The sequence below is a fragment of the Morone saxatilis genome, unplaced genomic scaffold, assembly GCF_004916995.1.
Source record: "Morone saxatilis isolate NCDOM2014 unplaced genomic scaffold, NCSU_SB_2.0 Contig10, whole genome shotgun sequence".
In the NCBI taxonomy this organism is placed as follows: Eukaryota; Metazoa; Chordata; class Actinopteri; family Moronidae; genus Morone; species Morone saxatilis.
The window spans coordinates 4411362-4430310 of NW_023339652.1; the positions used below are offsets into that span (position 1 = coordinate 4411362).

General features: G+C 39.2%; 1 protein-coding gene across 1 annotated transcript in view; it reads right to left on the reverse strand.

Moving 5' to 3' along the window:
* syt1a (synaptotagmin Ia) overlaps positions 1-18949 on the reverse strand; it is an 82517-nt gene that overhangs the window by 36640 nt on the left and 26928 nt on the right. The window contains exon 2 of the mRNA XM_035681306.1: positions 6798-7001. Within this exon, the coding sequence (XP_035537199.1) occupies positions 6798-6972 (175 nt within the window). The 5' untranslated portion in view covers positions 6973-7001. The remainder of the gene's footprint in view (positions 1-6797; positions 7002-18949) is intronic.

The window sequence follows — 18949 nt, forward strand, 5'->3', positions numbered from 1 at the left end:
AACTCCACTGGGGTTTGAATGACAGATCTATATTTAGCCAGTAGAACAGAAAATGTAATTTGCCAGAAAACCTCAGCCGAACTGATTTTGGCTCTAATGCACCACATTGCTTGAGTTTGGGTTCCCTAAGAAGCTTATCAGATATCATTTTTGAGCTGTGAAAGGAGGCCAAAGAGCAGCAACCTCAGCATAAAGCGAAAAGCCAAGTTTCACTGGCTGACATTTTGTGTCCTTTAAACATACCATGGTGTTCTAAAAGACACTCCACAGATACAGTAAGAGAAAAAAAGTATATAATACATGTAGGTCTATGAGTCATTCCTACTGTATGTGGTACAGTGCCACGGCGAGTGAGTTCATCATCAACTGAAGAGGAAGTAAAGACCATCCAATATATATTAAATTTCTCTAAAATATCTTAAGCCCATGTAAATCTTTTCATGACTTCATTCTAGCAAAGTCACGTTTGCAGATGACATGCATTACTTTGGTGACCACAATTAACTAGAGTTATCCTTTAATAGCATTTTGAATTCTAAGCACTAACTTGGGAACAATTTCATGCAGTGAAATTTATGAAGTATTTTGTTTGCCAGGAATTAATTTCATCCAACATACATTAAAAAAAGTCATTAAGGGGCTCATAGGAACAGAAATTTAAACATTCACATTTCAATTACATTCCTCCATCTTGTGATACAGTCAATAGCTCCAAAAAAGGCACTGCATGGATCTTGTGGGGACTGTTTTGCCATTTAATTTAATTTTTATATCAACTAAATGTTGTGATTTAAAAGGAGAAGAAGAGATATCCTTTCAAGAAAATAATTAATCCATATCTGTGCCCTATGTTTGTATGTGATTAGCATAAGTTTTTGCAACGAACATTGATGAATACTTTAAATTTATGTTATGAAGATTAATGCCAGCCCTATAAGGTGTCTCTGCTTGACTCAATTTCTGTATTTAAAATTAGTTTTGTTGCGTTCGCTCTCTCCGCTACATCCCTGGCAATACATAACACTTTACGTTTGAGAGAAGGGTTTTATGAACTAGATCGAGTTTGGTGGATGCATTTAAAAGGGGTGTGTGTGCATGTGTGTGTGTTTAATATTGCATCTGGGTTATATCCACTTCCACCAGCCCACACTAATCCAATGTGACAGGACTCTGTTGGTCAATTAACCTTGACATTATATCTTGTTATGCTTATGAGAGCAACACTCTGTCCGCGCCCTTTCCCTGCTGTGGCAAACAATATGCCTGCAGCAGGAAGCATCTTCCAACTATCTGCTATACAGCAACTGAGAGCTGATGATAATGAAAACTGTATTCAGAGATTGTGTGTGTGACTGAGTTTCTCCTTTTATACCAAACACGACTTAATTTAAATTGGACTGGGTTTATTTCTTTGTGATTTAGTAAAATTTGGTATTTCTATTCTGTCTGGTCCATTATGCTGATTATTATTAGAAAATGAGTGCCCATCAACACAATGCACTTGCAGGAAATCCTATGAGTTAAAGTGATTACATTAACAGTGCATGAGGTGGATTTACAACAATAGATGTGATAATGACATGAGATAGAAGAGCAGTGATTGTAATTTCGAGGCACAAAGAAAAGTAGAGCAGTTAAATGTGGTGCAGAAGAGTGGACAGCTTTTTCGCCATCAGATTAAAGGCGTATTCACTCTGAATGAATGACTCATTCAAACAGTAGGATTTCATGGTGGTCAGTGTTCCTCCTTTGGTTCAGCTCATTTATCCATTTAAACTTGGGCAACACCAAATGTTCTAAGAGTGCACCATTGGAAGTCAGAGAACCCTGGTACGATAAACTAAGAGTCTATTTAACTGAACTGCAAAACACAACAGGAAGCTACCCAAATAATGCACAGATTATGCAGTCTCACCCTACTAATGGGATACCATATATTACACAAGCTTTCAATTTCCAACATATGTTTTCTCAGAGGGATGATTTTAAGAAATATCTCAACTATTTGATGGATTTTAATGTTTATTCATGGTCCCCAGTGGATGAATCCTACTGACTTGAGTGATCACAGGAATACTAGCCCAAACATAAGGCTGGCATTTGTGATTTTGAGTGCAATTTCTACAACTATTGGATGGATTGCCATTAAATTTGTTTTACAACTTCACGTCTTCCTCTAATAACTAGTGATCCCATTTCCATTTAGCGCCATCATTCAGACTAAATTTAAATCTTACCAAACAAACATGCTCTAAACAAATAAGGTGCACATGGTAAATATTACCTGATAAAAATCAGCATGTACAAATGCCATTGTGAGCATGTTAACATAATGACATTAGCATTTAGCTCAAAGCACCATTGTGCCTAAGTAAAGCATGGTAAACACATTTGTGGTGTTTTTTCCATGTGGATGAGAAACTGCCATCTACTACTACACTGGACAGCATCATTTGAGCAGGTCATTATTTTAATCAAGATAAAATGACGGGGGCTGTAGTTGGCTGCTAACAAAATTATACTTTTCATCAAAGTTGGAATGACAGACACACACATTTTAACTGTCCAGCACAATAGAACATGTCCATTTAACTTTCAGGTTTTAAGAAGGACCAATGAAAGAAAGGATGGATAGTGTTTGAATATTACCAGACGTCATTTAAGCCTTAAAAGCCTTATATAACAAAATAGAAAAAAGACAAACTGTCTGGGCTGTTCATATTCAGTTATTTCTGAGTGTTCACAGTCGGAAAATTATGACAAACAGCACAGACATGTCATCATGTTCACAAAAGCTCCAGCACAGAAACTCATAACATATATTTCACCCTCTGATGCTCAAAAAAAATCTATGATGTCTCAGGATAATAATACCTTAGCTTTTTCAGACATCTACAGAGGTGAGCATACAAAAAAATCTGTCTCCCATCTGTTGACTGAAGATTCAGAGGGAAGCTGGTGCTAGTTGAATCTGATCTGGCTTTGGGTTGGACCAGTGCCCGATGGCGTCTCATGGCAGGCAAACTTTGTAAAGCGAGGGCACAAAGTAGACAACAAGGCCTGTCGCCAGAGCAGCAGGCAGACAGAGACGAATAGCTCTGCTGATCCACCACCATAATCCCCTTTAATAAACTCTGCTGTCTGTTGACTGTGAGCAGCCACAAGTTGAACAAGTTGACACACTTTAAGACTCTGAGAATCTTTTTGTAGTTTTCCTTTAGCTTTGTCTGAAGTTATTCTGGTTGTCTATGACACGCTTGTCAGTCAGCCCCAAAAGTGAAAGACACTCTTGGTCAGTTCCAAAAAGGAGTTAGTTAGTCCCAGAGTGCACAAGAGAAAGCTTTCTTGAGTATGTGCCTGTTGTGGGAGACAGTAAATAAAGATAACACTTTGAGGTTAGCTCAGGTGGGAAGACAGAAGTCAATTCAGCACTTCCATTTTGTAGGCTCCTTTCTGTCATGTTAAACATTTTTTAAATGAAATGGATCAATGGTGTAACATTTAGGAGGATGTATTGGCAGAAATGGAATATAGTATCCATAGGTATGTTTTCATTAGTGTATAATCACCTGAAAAAAAATAGTTGTGTTTTCATTATCTTAGAATGAACCATTTTTATCTACAGAGGAAGCAGATCCTCTTCCACGCAGCCATGTTAAATTGTCAATGTGGCTGCTTAAAAGCATACAGACCCAGATAAAGAAGGAAAAAAAAAGTTCCTGAAATGCCAATTGCTTTTCTGTGATATTTGGAGTAATGGCTGTTGGAACCAGCAGTCATGGATCAAACAGCCTACATGTTCAGAGGTTAATTGTTATCGGCCTGTTAAGCCTTGGGTGTTTAGAAAACTTCTAAGAAAAACTAAGAAATTCAATACACTGTTTCCTTGAAGGCAAGCTCTCTCCTCAGTGAGGAGTCACAATATGGTTTAGTACGATTACATATTTGAACATCAGAGTGCGTTTATGTGTGTGTCTCAGAGTGTGTGTGCTAATGTGTCTGTGGAAGGCTAAATCATTCGCAAATTGATTAGAAGGCTTCATTTTTGTTGCAGAAGGAATCACTGTGCACAAATTTTGTGCAACATAATCATGTTGATCTATTTAGTGATCATTTATTGCCTCCATTTTCCATTGCTGTAGTGGATGCATTTCTCTACTTTACTCTATTTTTTCAAGTTGTTCATTTATCATTTTAGTTAGTGTGTTTATCTAGCAAAAAAGGCTTCAGCTTTTCCAATGTGAGGATGTTCTTGGTTTTTGAACATCTTTCTGATCTGTACGGTTGGTTAGACAAAACAAGCAATTTGAAAACGTCACCTCGAGCTCTGAGATCTTATGGACATTTTTCACTAGTTTCTGACATTTTACAGATTAACAATTAACATAATAATTGAGAAATACTCAATGGAATAATTAATAATTGTTAGTTGCAACCCTACAGCGCATCAAATATGTCTTTATGAAAAAACCTCATCAAACCAGAGTAAGCAGAGGTCAGATTGGATAAAATATGAATGTAAACATATTTTTGGGACTATTTTTCCTTTAAACATGTTTAGAATATCTAAAATACAAAAGCAAGCACAGTAAATTCAGAAAGATTAAAATAAAGTCTGCAGGTATTTCCATGCTTAAGCCATCAGCCAGCAGATGGGGCTGAGCCAATATGCCCTGCTCAGAGATGTGTCCTGCAGATCCTGATGGACAGAAATGCAGTAACAAGTTAGGCCAATTTGACAACTCCATGCGACCAGCCTCAAAGCCTGCAGGGCTTAAACTGGGTTATAAGCCCAAAAGACAACCTTCTGCAGCGGTGTTAAAGAGTCTGCGCAGTCAGCTTCTCCTTGCGCATATTCCTTATTAAATCTGCTACCTGACTTTGTCCAGACAGTATCGATATTCCATGGAGTAAACAAGTCTTGGGGCATTCATCATCAGCTTGGCAGCACCAGGAAGCAAACTCACTGCTTTTGATTGAGGGGATGGAGTGAGAAAACAGTAATTTAAAACCCTGTATAACTGACAGGCTTTTTGGGAAGTTAGCAGATATTTTTGTCTGCCTATGGTAAACAATAGAAGCCCTAATTTAGTTCTTCTTTAGATTACAATGTCAAAATTCAGAGCTAATAATGAATCGTCTAAAGATGAAGTGAAAACGATGTTGTTAGACGCGGTGGTGGGAATTGCAATACATTTCAGTGACAGACATTCAATGCTGAGCCAAAGGGGACATCAACCTCAACAGCCCCATATTGGAATGACAATGCTGAACATTGTTGATCCTATTCATTCAGCCTCTGCAGCAAAGCACGCTTTCAAAATGCTTTCCTATTTTCCTTTCTATGAAACTGTCTTGTTCAAGCCCACATGGAAGCTAAAGCTCACTAGTAGAAACCATAAGTTATCTGAATGTAAATTAGGTCTTTTATACTGGTAAATATGCAACCTGGAACAAATAACCCTTCCTCTGTGGAAGGAGGGGTTTTTCTTACGGGCTCCGTGCACTATTACCTCGCTGGAAAGAAGAATATGACTGGTGGTGTCATTTGTATTGTTGCTGAAGAAATAGGGCTTCTCTTCCACAGGACCCATTTCCTGTTGCGAGAATTACTTCCACATGAGCCTGTGGATATATCTATATTTCGATTTCTGCTGAATGAAAAAACCCTTGGCTCTCCAGGCAGTGCTTTATCTTAGATGACACAATGACGCCATATATTGTCATATACTTAATGCAGTAGAATTCTCCAGGCAAAAACATGTGGATGTGGAAGTATCTGGTTGGAAGGTTTGGGTATTAAAGGGCGGGAGGTGTTATTGTGTATTATGTGCAAATTACGAGATATTTTTGACTGAAAGCACAAGAAAGATTGAAAAACTGAAAATATAACAGCAAATAATAAAGGCAGTCACACATAATTTAGCAATTCATCATGTCAGACACTTCGGATCATTGTTACCAGATGTTTATTCCCCACTTCAAATGCGATTACTTGTCATAACATAATTTAGTAAGACAATTCCATCTGACATTCAATGCATAAAATACTTAAATTTGCTGTTGACTCAAGCAACAAAATTTTATTCATTGGAAGTCTTTGTCAGAGGTAATGGGTAACGCTGACGTTTTCTTGTGCATCACCAACAAAAGTTCACTCACTTGAATCATTTTTGAGTCACGGTTACACTAGAATCACACTGAATGCGTTGAATGGTTTGGTCTCTGATGGGTTCATTTCAGATCAGAGGGAATGTAATTATAGACACATCTCATGTGGTTGTAAAGCTGCTGAAAAACAGCATCGATCAAAGGTGTGACACCTGCACAATAGCGTTTATATATTTTTATATATTTCAGATATTTTTTAGGTATTCAGTGTAACACTGCCTGTGTACTCCTTCTGTTTGAGAAGAATGCACTTCTGCTTGAATTTTCCTTATATGCTGCTTGAATTGTTAGATGTTTATCTCACTTGGCTTGCTGGATAGATAACCACACCTGTAATCATAGAGGCTATCAGGCTATTGGTACAGTCTATGCGTATGATAACCATTTCAAAACACTTTTGACCTGACGGAGATCCAAATGGAAACGAAACAATGTCTGTTGTATGTACTGTATTATTGTTAGTGAATCAGAGGTGTGACATGATTTTTCCGTATCTGTTTTTTATAACAGAAAGATTGGTGTTTAGTGGATGATTAAAATAGCTGTCATTTAACCTCTGATGGTTGACTAATCAATCAACTGACTAATTGTCCCACTCTTATACCTGATAAAGAACACACACTTACATGGTATTTTGTTCAGCTCGTTCATGAATTTGTCCTTCAGCTTGGAAAAGGCCTCGTCCTTCTCACCGGTGCCCGGGCCGGCAATGTTGGTGGTGTTGGAGCCAGCCGTGGCAGAGGAGGCGGTGGTGGGCACGGGCGCCGCCGCTGCCAGTGCTTCCCTTCGACTCTCAGTCATCGTGGAGATGCTGGGAAGCCAGGCAGATGCTGGACAAGTGGAGAAAGACAAAGACGAAACAGAGAGGGTTAGATTTTTTCCCCCTGCTGTGACAGATGCATGTCAGAGGCAGTGCGCTTGCCTTGTCAGATGACTGAGTCGACGCAGACAGTGTGAGCAGCTGCTGGCTCAGCCTGGGTAAACATCAGCTGGGGTCCAGAATGAATTGGCCAGCACGCTGAATTCAGAACAAAGCTACTCACTCATTGCTTAAACTCCAGATTAGCATCACAGAGCAGAGATAAAATGATTATTTATTACTCTCATACAACACAAGCAGTAAATCTCAGCACTGCTACTTGCTTAATTGAAATTATGTGCTTTTATAAGTCAGCCCAAAAGTACAATAAGTAATGTTGCAGTGCAGAGAAGATTACTCATTCACTATCTTATCACACCATGCTCTTTGTCCACAACAGGTGAATTTACTTTACATCCAGGTCTTTTGCGAGGAGCAAGAAGGAAACAATGTTTTGCTTATGTTAACCTGTACTTTGTGTGTGTGTGTGTGTCTGTGTGTGTGTCTGTATGTGCAGATACACTCGTGTCCATGCATGTGGAGTGCTGTGTAATGTACTGTACATATATCGCAGCAGCCTCATCCCTGAACATGTTAGTCATCACCTCACTCTCACTGTGGGAGGTAGGTTCCACATGAATACTGCCTCAGGACAACAAAGGGAGATACTAAAGAATCCATGGCTTTATGGTATAATATGTACCAAAATATATATTTCATACAATGAGCAAGAGCTTGTGTTGCTTGTAGCACAAACATATATAATTCTATGCAACTATGGCTACACTATGTAATCAATCAATCATATTTTTGTATTCACTGATTATTGTTTAGTCTAAAAAATGTCTAAAAGATGCTCATCACAATTTCTTTTAGTCAACTAATTGATTTATTTGTTTCAGCTCTATAGGCAATGGATAAAGCAAACTGTGTACAGTGTGTGTGATATTTGGAGGCTGAAAAACATTTTAAACGTATATTAAAATTACTTTAATTTCAGGTGCGACTACATAACTACATAACTTAACATAGCCATCTTTCCTTGGTTTTCTAGTGCTGTGTACTAACTTAGTATCATGACACACGACTGCCGGGCAAAGCTGCAGCTCACTAACAAGTCTACTGCAGACAGGAACTATTTATTGTCCTCTCTTTCTGTACAGGTTGTAATTTGGCTCTGTCACCATAGCAATCAAAGAGGATAATGGCACACTAAAGTTGTAGAGTTTTCCCATCAGTACACAGTGAAGGTTGATGGCCTAATTCTCCTTCTTTGTCCAAGTACAGCGCTCATTAAGCTCATATTTTCCCATTTATAGTATTGTTTCATAAAGGGCACTGCACTGGTGCCGACTTTTAAAGGTTTATATGTAATTGAAAAATCTAAATGGAACCCCTTAGAATGGCCTCCAGTGATATCCGTTTCTAAACCTCAAAAAGCAGAGAACAAAATGCAGTGGCAATTCATCCTAATATAATCTTTGAAAACATGAAGGAAAAGAAAGTCAAATTCATCTTTCTTTGAATGTATAAAATAAGGTTTGCAAAGGCAGCAAGGCAATTGGCACCTAATTGCTGCAGAGATACAATGTGTCTTTTCAATATTTGTGCTTCTAAGATACAGTTTATTTATATGCCCAATTTTTGGGGACTTTCTTTGAGTGTTTCATTCTTCCGAATGCATCCAGACATAGCTGATTATTAGCTTCACAATCACTTCAAGGGAAACAACAATGATCCACTGCTGGCTACTGTGCGGCTTCACTAGAGTAGTTTTGTAGTTGCATATTTCCTTGTTTACTTATGTCTGATTGAAGGTGGTGGGGCAGGGAAGATCATTCTCATTCTTTCTACTCTTTGAGCTCGAGATTTCCCAGCGGATCTGGGAATTCAGCCTGGCAACTTTCCAGCCAAAACCATATTTGTATAAAATCTAGGTTATCACTGCTAGTCTTCAGACTGGTGCCAGCAACAACTACAGTCAGTGGGTTTTATTAAACGTAGTACGTTTATCTATGCAAAATCGATTCTCCATCACATACATTAAGGACTGTTTTTGGAAAACTTGGAGGGAATTACTTGCATTGTCTGGTAGTTGGAGGCAACAAAAAAGATGCTTACTATAAATGACACATTCCCAGTTATTGCTACAAATGTGGGTAAATAGTTTACCTCATAGTGTGCAGACAACACAAGTCTCAAATCCAATCGGACAAAGAAAAACACAAAAGGTCAAAGCCAAGCAGAATGTCTTTGCCACTGCAGTTAGACCTAATTTAATCTATCTATAGGACTAAGTTTAGTCTTAACCTTGAGGAGTACAAAGTACACTGTAATTTTCAACAGGTTGTATATATCTATCTCAATCAAAGAGTAGAAAGACGGTTCACTGCAGCAAATATCCCTACTTTGTCTAAAATCATACAAAAAACAACAGATGTTTGATGTGTACATCAAACAAACATACTTGCTTTGAAAGTGAATAATAACTGACAATAAGTAATATTAGTTATCAAGGACATCAAACATGTAGTGAAAGTGTTCCACCACCGGTTTATATATTGAGAATAAGATACTTTATGCATAATTTTCAGCAGTCCAAGGTAAAATAAATCAAACAAAGGCCCATGTTTCCACACATTAAATCAATACTTATGCCCTTTTGTGCACGGATCTGAATACCAATGATGACATTACATGTCAGGACATTCCATGATGCATAACAGCAATTGCTCAGGGGGACACATACGGAGAATACAGAACATCAAAGGACCAGACGTGGTACAATTATTCAAATTCCAATATGGATACTGGATGGAGAAGAAGCAGGAAGAAACTAATAGTGGCGTGATCCCTAAACATATTTACTAATGCATCAGTCCCAAGTCACCAGAAGATGAGGTAAACTGTCTCAACTGTTGTCTTGAACAAAAGTTATTTTCCTAACTCTGAAGTACATTGTCTATACTCTCGGATTAACAATTCACGTACATATATAAATTGACTGTAACCTGGCTCATCACATATTTTCTTGCTTTTTTAGTTTATATTATGATAAGACTTTACTGTGGGTTCATATGCCCCAACTATAAGAAAACCAGAGTTTGTAAACAGAAGTCACACAGACTGAAAGTAGCTCTTTAATTAGACAGACTTTGATAAGCCGTCATTCCTCCAAGTTAGAGGTATCTGCAGCAGGGGAGACAGCAAATCTGATTATCTGCACAGAATCTTAAAAGAACACTTTGATGATTTCCCAGTTATCGAAAGGGGGACATATACAGTGTATACTATCCGGAATCCCACAATTCTTGGTAACACTGAATTCAGCTGTAAGAGCCATTTACTGACCAGTTCTGATGTCAGGAGATGGATGATGATGACCCCATTGTAGGCAGCTATACAACTCTTCGGTATACATGAATCATGGATTACTTCCAACTCTGTAATACGCTGTTAAACCAAAAGACCATTGTTAAAGTCAACCACTGAGGAAAAGAAACAAAGATAGGCAGAAACTCAGGCTGCTGCTGATGTTTTTCCACCAGCAAGCATGGTTCAGTAGTGGCCAATTAGGCTAGCCAGCGGTGGCAGAGCTGCTAGCTGGGACAATTAACATCAGAGCCACCAGAAAACAGCAGGCTGAGCTGACTGGTAGCAAGAAACCAAGTCACCTCTGGTGCAGCGCAGGGGTTGTAGCAGCGTGTGTATGACAACAGGGTGCTTGAAATGTTCTTGAGAAATAAACTAGAGGAAAAACACATGCCAACTAGAGTATATTTCTTAGCCAGGCACTCAACTGGTGGCGTTCACAGGGAAAGCCAATGATGGATCATATCCTGGGACTGCCCTAGCCACTCAAACTGGTTAGACAGGTTGCATGTACAGAGTAGGATAAGATCTGAGGGGCACAGTACGGGATTTAAACCCTCCAGGAGAAGTTCCTTGACAGAAAGTGAGAAAGAAGTAGCTCAGACTCCATGTGTGGGAGTAGACACATGGCAAAATACAATTGGCAATGACAAGGATTGTTAGAGGGGGGAAGAAAAGAAGACAACTGTTGTTGACAGAGACAAGTTTTTGACTGTAACATAAAGAATCTGTGGTTGAATGGCCAATTCTGTAGTAATACTGTAAATCAATTGCTCTGTTTATAACTTGGTAAGCTGGCTGCTGCAGTAACAGCAGCTAGGTAGGGCAGCTAACACATTATGGATCTCTGGTTGAGGATGATGGTTCATTGTTTGCCTGAACCCATGCAAACACACTTAATTAATAACTGTTCAGCTGTTGTGTGCTGAAAGAGTATTTGCACAACTGTCGGCCAAACAAAAAGACACGATAAGGAGCTTTTGCTAACAATCAGGTAAATATACTCACTACCTCAAAAGGGCTAGTTTGAAGGTTGGACTTGAAGGTCCTCATTTGCACATTTGGTTATAGTATATCTTCTCTTTATTATCCTGTTTAACTTACTAAGATCATGTCGCTGAGTTAACCATACTTTTACTGGACTGCATATAACTGTAGTGATATCACATCAGCAGAACAATAATAATGTGCCGTTAACTCGATTTATCCAACCAAGGTTAACACTTGTGCTGACACTGAACGCGAATAAAAGCAATTGTGTGTGCGTTGCTAGCATGAGGTGGTATTCACAATCACTTCCTGTTTGTCAGCTGCTGTTTCCCAGCATACTGTGAAAGCATGATATCACGGCACTCTCCAGTTGTGATTTTAACACTCAGCTAACACTTGTTTAACAACATCTTTGTCTATCACCAACAGATATTTTCAAGACATGTCATGTGGCTAACTGCTGCAGAAAATACTTCCAAGAAAGAGTAAAGAAAGACAGCACACCTACTATACAGAAAGTAAAATCAAAACATGATTCATTAAAGATGATTTAACTTCAGGTAAAGAGTGGCAATGAACCTTCTTCTCTTGCTGTAAACACGGCAGCCATTGGTTACCTCGGCCCTCTCAACCTCCCCCTTTGTTGCATGGACGCCTACGCATGTCCATGTTCACTCAGCCTCTCTTTGGTCTCCCTTTGAAATGCTGCAAGGTTAGTGTGGGGGCTGAGCCATTGAGAGGCACGCTTGGCAATGACAGAGATACTTCAACACAGGCGAGGACTTTTAGGGAGCACAATGATGCTCTGCAGAGTGCCTGTGGGAGGCTTCTTCTACAGAAAAAGAATTGATCATGCCCCGGGGGGGCCCACATATAGGCTTTCACTCAATATTTCCAAGTAAGCTTACGTCACACGATGTTTTAAGTGTTAAGATGCTTGTACAAGGATGTGTAAGATGTAGGGTGCTACATTTTGAAAAGACAATTACACTAAAGAATTCGGCAGACATGTGGGCTCAAATTTTTATGTAAATGACACCATTCCAGTGAATTAGAGACATTTCAAATATGCAGAATGAGACATGAATCAGAATGAAATAATGTTCCAAGCCTTTAAAGTGCATCATTTTCTTTAGGACTGTGTAAGAATGATGTACATGGAGGACCACCCATATAGTCTGTTATGCCTCTTGCATCAGGCCTCACATCAGTGGCAAAAATGAAACATTAATTCAGATCCTATTTGCACCTTAATGACTATTTGGCCATTCAAGCATAATATAACAACTTCCATATTATCTTCACTGTCTGCGGTCCCTCACAGTAGGCAGTCCACTTGAAGAGCCAGTCTCATTTAGTGGGGATCAAGCCTTATTTATCTTGAAACCCGAGAGCTGTGTTGACCTTTTTCCCTTTCCAAGGTCTGTCAACGCTATGTAATCATACTGTATATCCCACTACAACACAAAGTTAATATCTACCCTGTCACTATTACGACCCACTTGGAAGACAGATTTAAATAATGTTGTTGTTTTTGCACAAAATGGCTGCGCTTTCCTGAGACAGTTCCCACTGCAGCACGTCATTTCTCCTCCAGTGATAGAGTGTCACATTAAATCTTCCTGCACCTGTAACCTGTGGGCGATACAAGCTAGAAGAGCTGAATGCAAATTTGAGAAAGAAGATTAATTTAACTTTAGGCAACACTAGGGTATCAATTGATCTCACCTATTCTCAACTTTCACTACCGTGCAGCTTGCAGCACACTGCTTATTTCCTCTTTTTTTGTTTTGCTCCAACCATCTCTTTGGAGGTGTGCCGCTCAGGTGTAAAACCCCAACCCAATTACAGGGCCGCCAGATGGCCCAGCAGGTCCCCAACCACAGTGGCGATGCTGGCACACGGCTCCTTCCTATCACCCCTCTCTCTCTCTCTCTCCATCTTTCTCTTGTGCTCTCCCTCTCTAACTGGGTCAGCTCCCTTGCTCTCTACCCCCCTCTATCCTTCCTGCTATCTCTTCCATCATCCTTTCATGTTTTCTTTCCTCCTCCCTGGTCTCTTCCACCAATGGATTCTTGTCTCCCCAACCTGGACAGTTGCAATACCATTAATATGACCTTTATTGCAGAGTAAAAAAACATGATAAAGGACAGATTAACAGCTCACATGGAGATGAAAAAAAATTTTTGTTACCCCTTTCTTGAGTTCAGATTTGGACAGAATGTTGGTATCATGTTGGATTGCTCTGCTCCCCGCTGGTTCCAGTTTTGGCCAGCTTTCTCAGTGCGCCGGGTGTTACATGTCATGCTGTTTGAGGAAGTGATAAAGCTGCCAAATTCAGCCCAATCCAGGACTAATGCTGTCCATTTTGTCATCAAATTCAATATATTTCACAGATCACAGCCAAATGTACGGTACAGTAAGGAGAGCAAGACACACAGGCGGCCTTTTGCCAATATGACTTCCATCTTGCCATTTCATTGGGTTTCATGAGTTAATCACCCAGTAAATCACAAATTAAACCCATTTTATCAAGAATTATCCTCTAATTATCACAAAATGATTTGGCAGTTGTTATATGTCAGCCTAATTTAAACCAATTGATTACATGTATCCACAAACCCCACAGTAAAAAGGGATAGAGTTAATATGAGGGCCCATCATCTACATGTACAAAATGGTTATCTTGGAAAAGACAACATGTAAATTAGGCATAAATGGGATTGGTAAATTATCATTACTCTCATTAAAATCAAGATGAAATGGAAGCATGTGTTTAAAAAAAACATTTTATGCAAATTCTGGGATTCTTTAATGCTTCCCATAAGAGCATGGATTTTTATTGAGACTTCAATATAAATACAAATATGTAGAAAAACAATATGACAAACAGTATATAAATCAGGATTAGTGATTTTAAATTTTCAGATAATATGAAGGATTATGTGTTCCTTGATAGGTAAAAATGTTCTGTATTTCTGCTATAAAATAAATTAATCCTAGCTCAAGTGAAGTAAGTTGGGTTAATTGTAAGTGCCAATTGAAACAAAAGAAATCAGTGAAATTGGTGTCAAATTTAATAACCTGAAATTGCAATGGCAAGGTCACTATTCAAAGGCTTAACTTACAAATCTCTGTCATTTAGAGATAGTGAGTAATTCAAAGACACTGTTCCGATTTGACTTCTTAAACAGGAAGAGACTAATAGAGACTGGCGTAAATGTTTAGTCAAAGACAAATTAAAAGGCAGTGAGAGACACAAAAATGCTGCTGTAGTACAGAGATCAATAGCCTGGATCAGTGGGGAAGTGCTTTGACTAAACAAGCCAACGCAAACAAAGACTTTTCAGTCTTCAGTCTTAGGCAGGCACAAGAGGCAGAAATTAGTGCGCACATATGATTTGAATCCAGAATCAGTGTCATATTCCCTTACAACAATAAAATGCAAATGAAGTCATATTATTTACTTTCCAAAGAGACAGTCTTGATCATTTACTAGTAAACAGTTGCTCAGAGGTTTTAAACCATTCGCAGGTTTGATTGCAGTTCATAGCATGGGAATTCCTGCTGTTTAAAGTAATAATTGGGAAAACACTTGGAGATAGCTTAACAGATCTGGATGAACCAATAATCATGGCAAGGACACTTTTTTGATCCAAAGGGAGTGCTAATAGCGTAATTACACTAAATGACACAGAAAAAAACTCTAAGCAAATTAAAGCTTGTGTTTGCATGCATAATGGAGTGCTGCATCAAACAATTAACACCAATATATTGAACCGGGGAGATATTCAGCAGATAAATTTGAATTTTTAAAGTAATTCCATGCTTTACAGACCATTTCATTATCCAACAGTTATGACTCATATGATATTTATTATTGAATGAAACATTCTTTCTTGTGGCATCAATATTGCATGTAGAAGAACAATTGCCTTTCAGGTCTGGCCTTAGTCATCAATGCCATCTAGCTAATGGCAATAATATTTCACAGTATTTTGTTTTATGGAGAGTTCAGAGCTTACCTTGGTTATTCAAGTGACCTTGTGTCTGGGCTGAGACATGATTGAGTTACAAAGAACCTTTTCTACCTTTGCATGAAATAATGTCTTTTCACTGCTGTATTTTACATTCTGGGCATATTTTAAACCAAGTAATTTAATTTAATTTTATATATATAATACATTTTACTTTATTATTTTCTCTTTAGAATCAATAAACTACAAATAATACAGGGTTGAGTCGGTTCATACGTATTTGCTAATGAACTGGTCCGTATTTGTTAAGTGGTTTCTTAATGGCAACCAGAAAATTCGATCTGTGGTTAAGGAAAAAAGACCTTAAACAAAGTGTAAGCCAAGAGCTGGCTGACCATGTGCGTATAAACGTAACTAATGAGTCTGTTGGGTCATTCTAGTAGAAAGAGCAATTCATGCATAAAGCCTCAACCTGCACCTCGGATGAACTCCAGATCCCACTGTGCGCCTTCTTTCCTGCCTTTGTTTACCCTCCATCAAAAAATAAATCCTAAAAAACACCAACAGTCAACGAGTGTCAAACCAATTGGTGTGTCATTGCTACTTCACAAGAACAAGAAACACTCAATTTTATGAAATCAACTGGCAGCAACACACGCCAAATATCAAACCAATTCAGCCCAATATAGTGACAAAACTTCAAAACATAGAAAAAGCTAGATGCAGGTAGAAAGCTTAACACCTTGACTTTGGTAAAGTAAATGAGGAGGACATGAACTGGCACATTAATTACTGACTGCCAGTCAAGTATCCACCACCATCTGACAGAAACTCATTTGCTAGAAGATAGTATTTCCAGACATTGTGGTTATACACACATACATGTTTTTTATGTATATAATAAGTCACGTAAATGATTGTCAGGTGAGCAACCTGCAGTGAGCGGGGATAAGAGGAGGCTGAGAAGGCCCCGTGGCCACTTCCCCTTGTCCAGTGCAGCCTCTTTACTCACCTGAAGCCAATCTCAGGGGGTAATGGAACTGGAAAAAGTTATTAACCCTGCTTTGCAGCAAGGGCAGGACAGCTCTATTAAGTCAGTGCACAAAGATTCCTCCATTTTCAATTACTGCTTCCAAAGCGCTGAGGAAAGTTAGAAAAAGCAGCCTTGTTGTCTGCTAGAGAGACAGACCCCAGGAGGAGCCCCAGATCCCGGCAGCTCTTATCATCTACTCTTGTTCCTCATCCAGCGTAGGTCTGACACACTCCCTGAGTTGTTGGTGGATACGTTCAGTCTATTTATATGACAAACATTGCAAGGTGGCACACGCCCTGGAAACACAGGTCTGTAAGACAGGGGCTAAATGAGAGGCTAGGAAGGTGCATAGAAACCCTGCCAGAGTCTTAGAGTCAGATGTTGAATCTGGCATTAAATGATGAATGAGTGATTTGGGTCAATCCTGAGACACAAAAGGAAAATCCTAAAGAGCTCTGCTGGCTGGCGAGGTGCAAACAGACCTTTCACGATTTAGCTTCAACAGTAATCTAAGACTGACACTACTGTTATTAGTGGAGAATTCTCTGATATAATCTGAGATTAAAGATAAAATGTTCTGCAAATTACTGGTACTGTTAAATGCAACTTCTGTGATTTCTATTCAGCGAACAATATTTCACTCTACAATTCTTAGTTACACCTACAGCACTTTGGTGTTAACAGACAGAGGTTATGGGGACACAGTATAAATTGCATGTTGCTATTGTATTAAATTGCAGCTCAGTAACTTGATTCAGTTCCGTTGATTCTGCCAAGTTTTAGATAAACAATGCTAAGGGATTGTATGCATGTTTGTGGCCATATGACCGTAGTCTTTATTTACTATGAGTACACCTTGATTTCCAATGAAAAAAAGTAAAGCCTGCTGCAATAAGGAGATAGTACTGTCAGGATTACTCTAGTTTTATTTCAGCATTTAGCTTGGGTTTGGCCATCAAAGGTCCATTACTCACAAATTACTCACACATGAACTGCTGGGGATCTGTAATGGTCTCCGCTGTTCTTCTGCCCCCGTGTTTATTGGACAAACAACAGCGATCAAACGCTATAGTTGGCTGGCTGACTTGCTCTGTTTTCTATCACGTTGGCCGATACAGTTTGAAGGAGCTAAGAAACCCACCTCCCACATTTAGCGACCCTTAGCCCTGGTTGCGTGCTTAGTTGGCTGCGAGGCTGGAGGGGGCAGCGGGGAGGTGGTTGAGGACCAGGGCTAATATAGCAGTGCCTGGGGAGCCATGTCTGTTGGAATCAGTCTGATGTGGGAGGCGAGGCCAGGGGCCATGGTGCGACTACTGGTAGGTGAGTCATACAGATAAAAGGAGGCTATTTGCTCAACCACTGCCTGTCTTTAGGGTCACCCTTTAGGGAAATCTGCCCGGCAACCACTTGCTGTGTGACAGATTGGCAGACGAAGAAAGTGAGTGATAGGATTTTAATGGTCAAGGAGTGAGACTGACTCTCAGAGCCGGGCAAGAGATACTCCAAATGGTTACAGAAGGGTCTGGGTTCATTCAGTCCAGTAAAACAAGGTTTAAGGTTTAGGACTGCACTGGTAATCCTCTCTGAAGAAAGTACAATGAGAGCCACAGTATGAGTTAATTCGGTACATGGTACAAGTTATCCTCATTTTAGTCACGACAATTGTGTGCTTTTATGCATTTTAGCTTTTAGTCTGTGACTCTCCGAGATGCCTTCAAACGTTATTCAAAAAACACATTTTAAATTCTCAGAAATCTAAATGCCAACAGGCAGAGGTAAAGTTAAATTGGCTGTAAGCTAATTTTGTATATTGGCGTCTATGTCACAAAGTAATCTAAGCTCAAAAGTCAACTTTCTGAACTTTCAACCGTATTTTCAGTCAATATAGGCTCAAAAAGCTAGAAGGCAGACATTTGTGCTTACACATACTGTTCCCTAAAGATCAAGAATTTATTTCCATGGTCATGTCTCTTTCTGTTAAGAAACAGAAACAGAAAAATTAGGCTACGTTCAAAACATTCATCTAGCTAATTTTCCAACTGAGGGTATGTATCTAATAATCTTAATATTAATGTGTGTTGGGCAAAAAACAATCTTTAAGCTAATATTCGCTTGTTTCATAAAGTGCCATTCATACTGGTCCTTTTTTTTTTTTGATGGCACATTTTCTCATTCTTACTTCATCTAACATTTATCTTTACATGTATTTGTGACAAAAACAAATATATGGATGTTTTGCCTTGGAGTGCTGTAGCAGAGTGGAGGAACATGTAACATGCAACAAACAAATGCCCTGCAGCTTTGATTTGATTTAGCTTCCACTGTCAGCTCTTCTCATTCTTCTCCTTCTTCTCCTCCTTCTTTTCCTCCTACCCACTCCTTCACGCCTCCCTTAGTAACACCCTGCCTCCCGTAGGACTCAGCCACAGATATCACAACTGACATGGTGACATGACATGGCAGGATCCAAGATGGCGGCGCGTACACACGCAGCGGCTCCTCTCTCTTAAATTGTTGATTGTTTTTTATGTCTTTTCTATTATATAG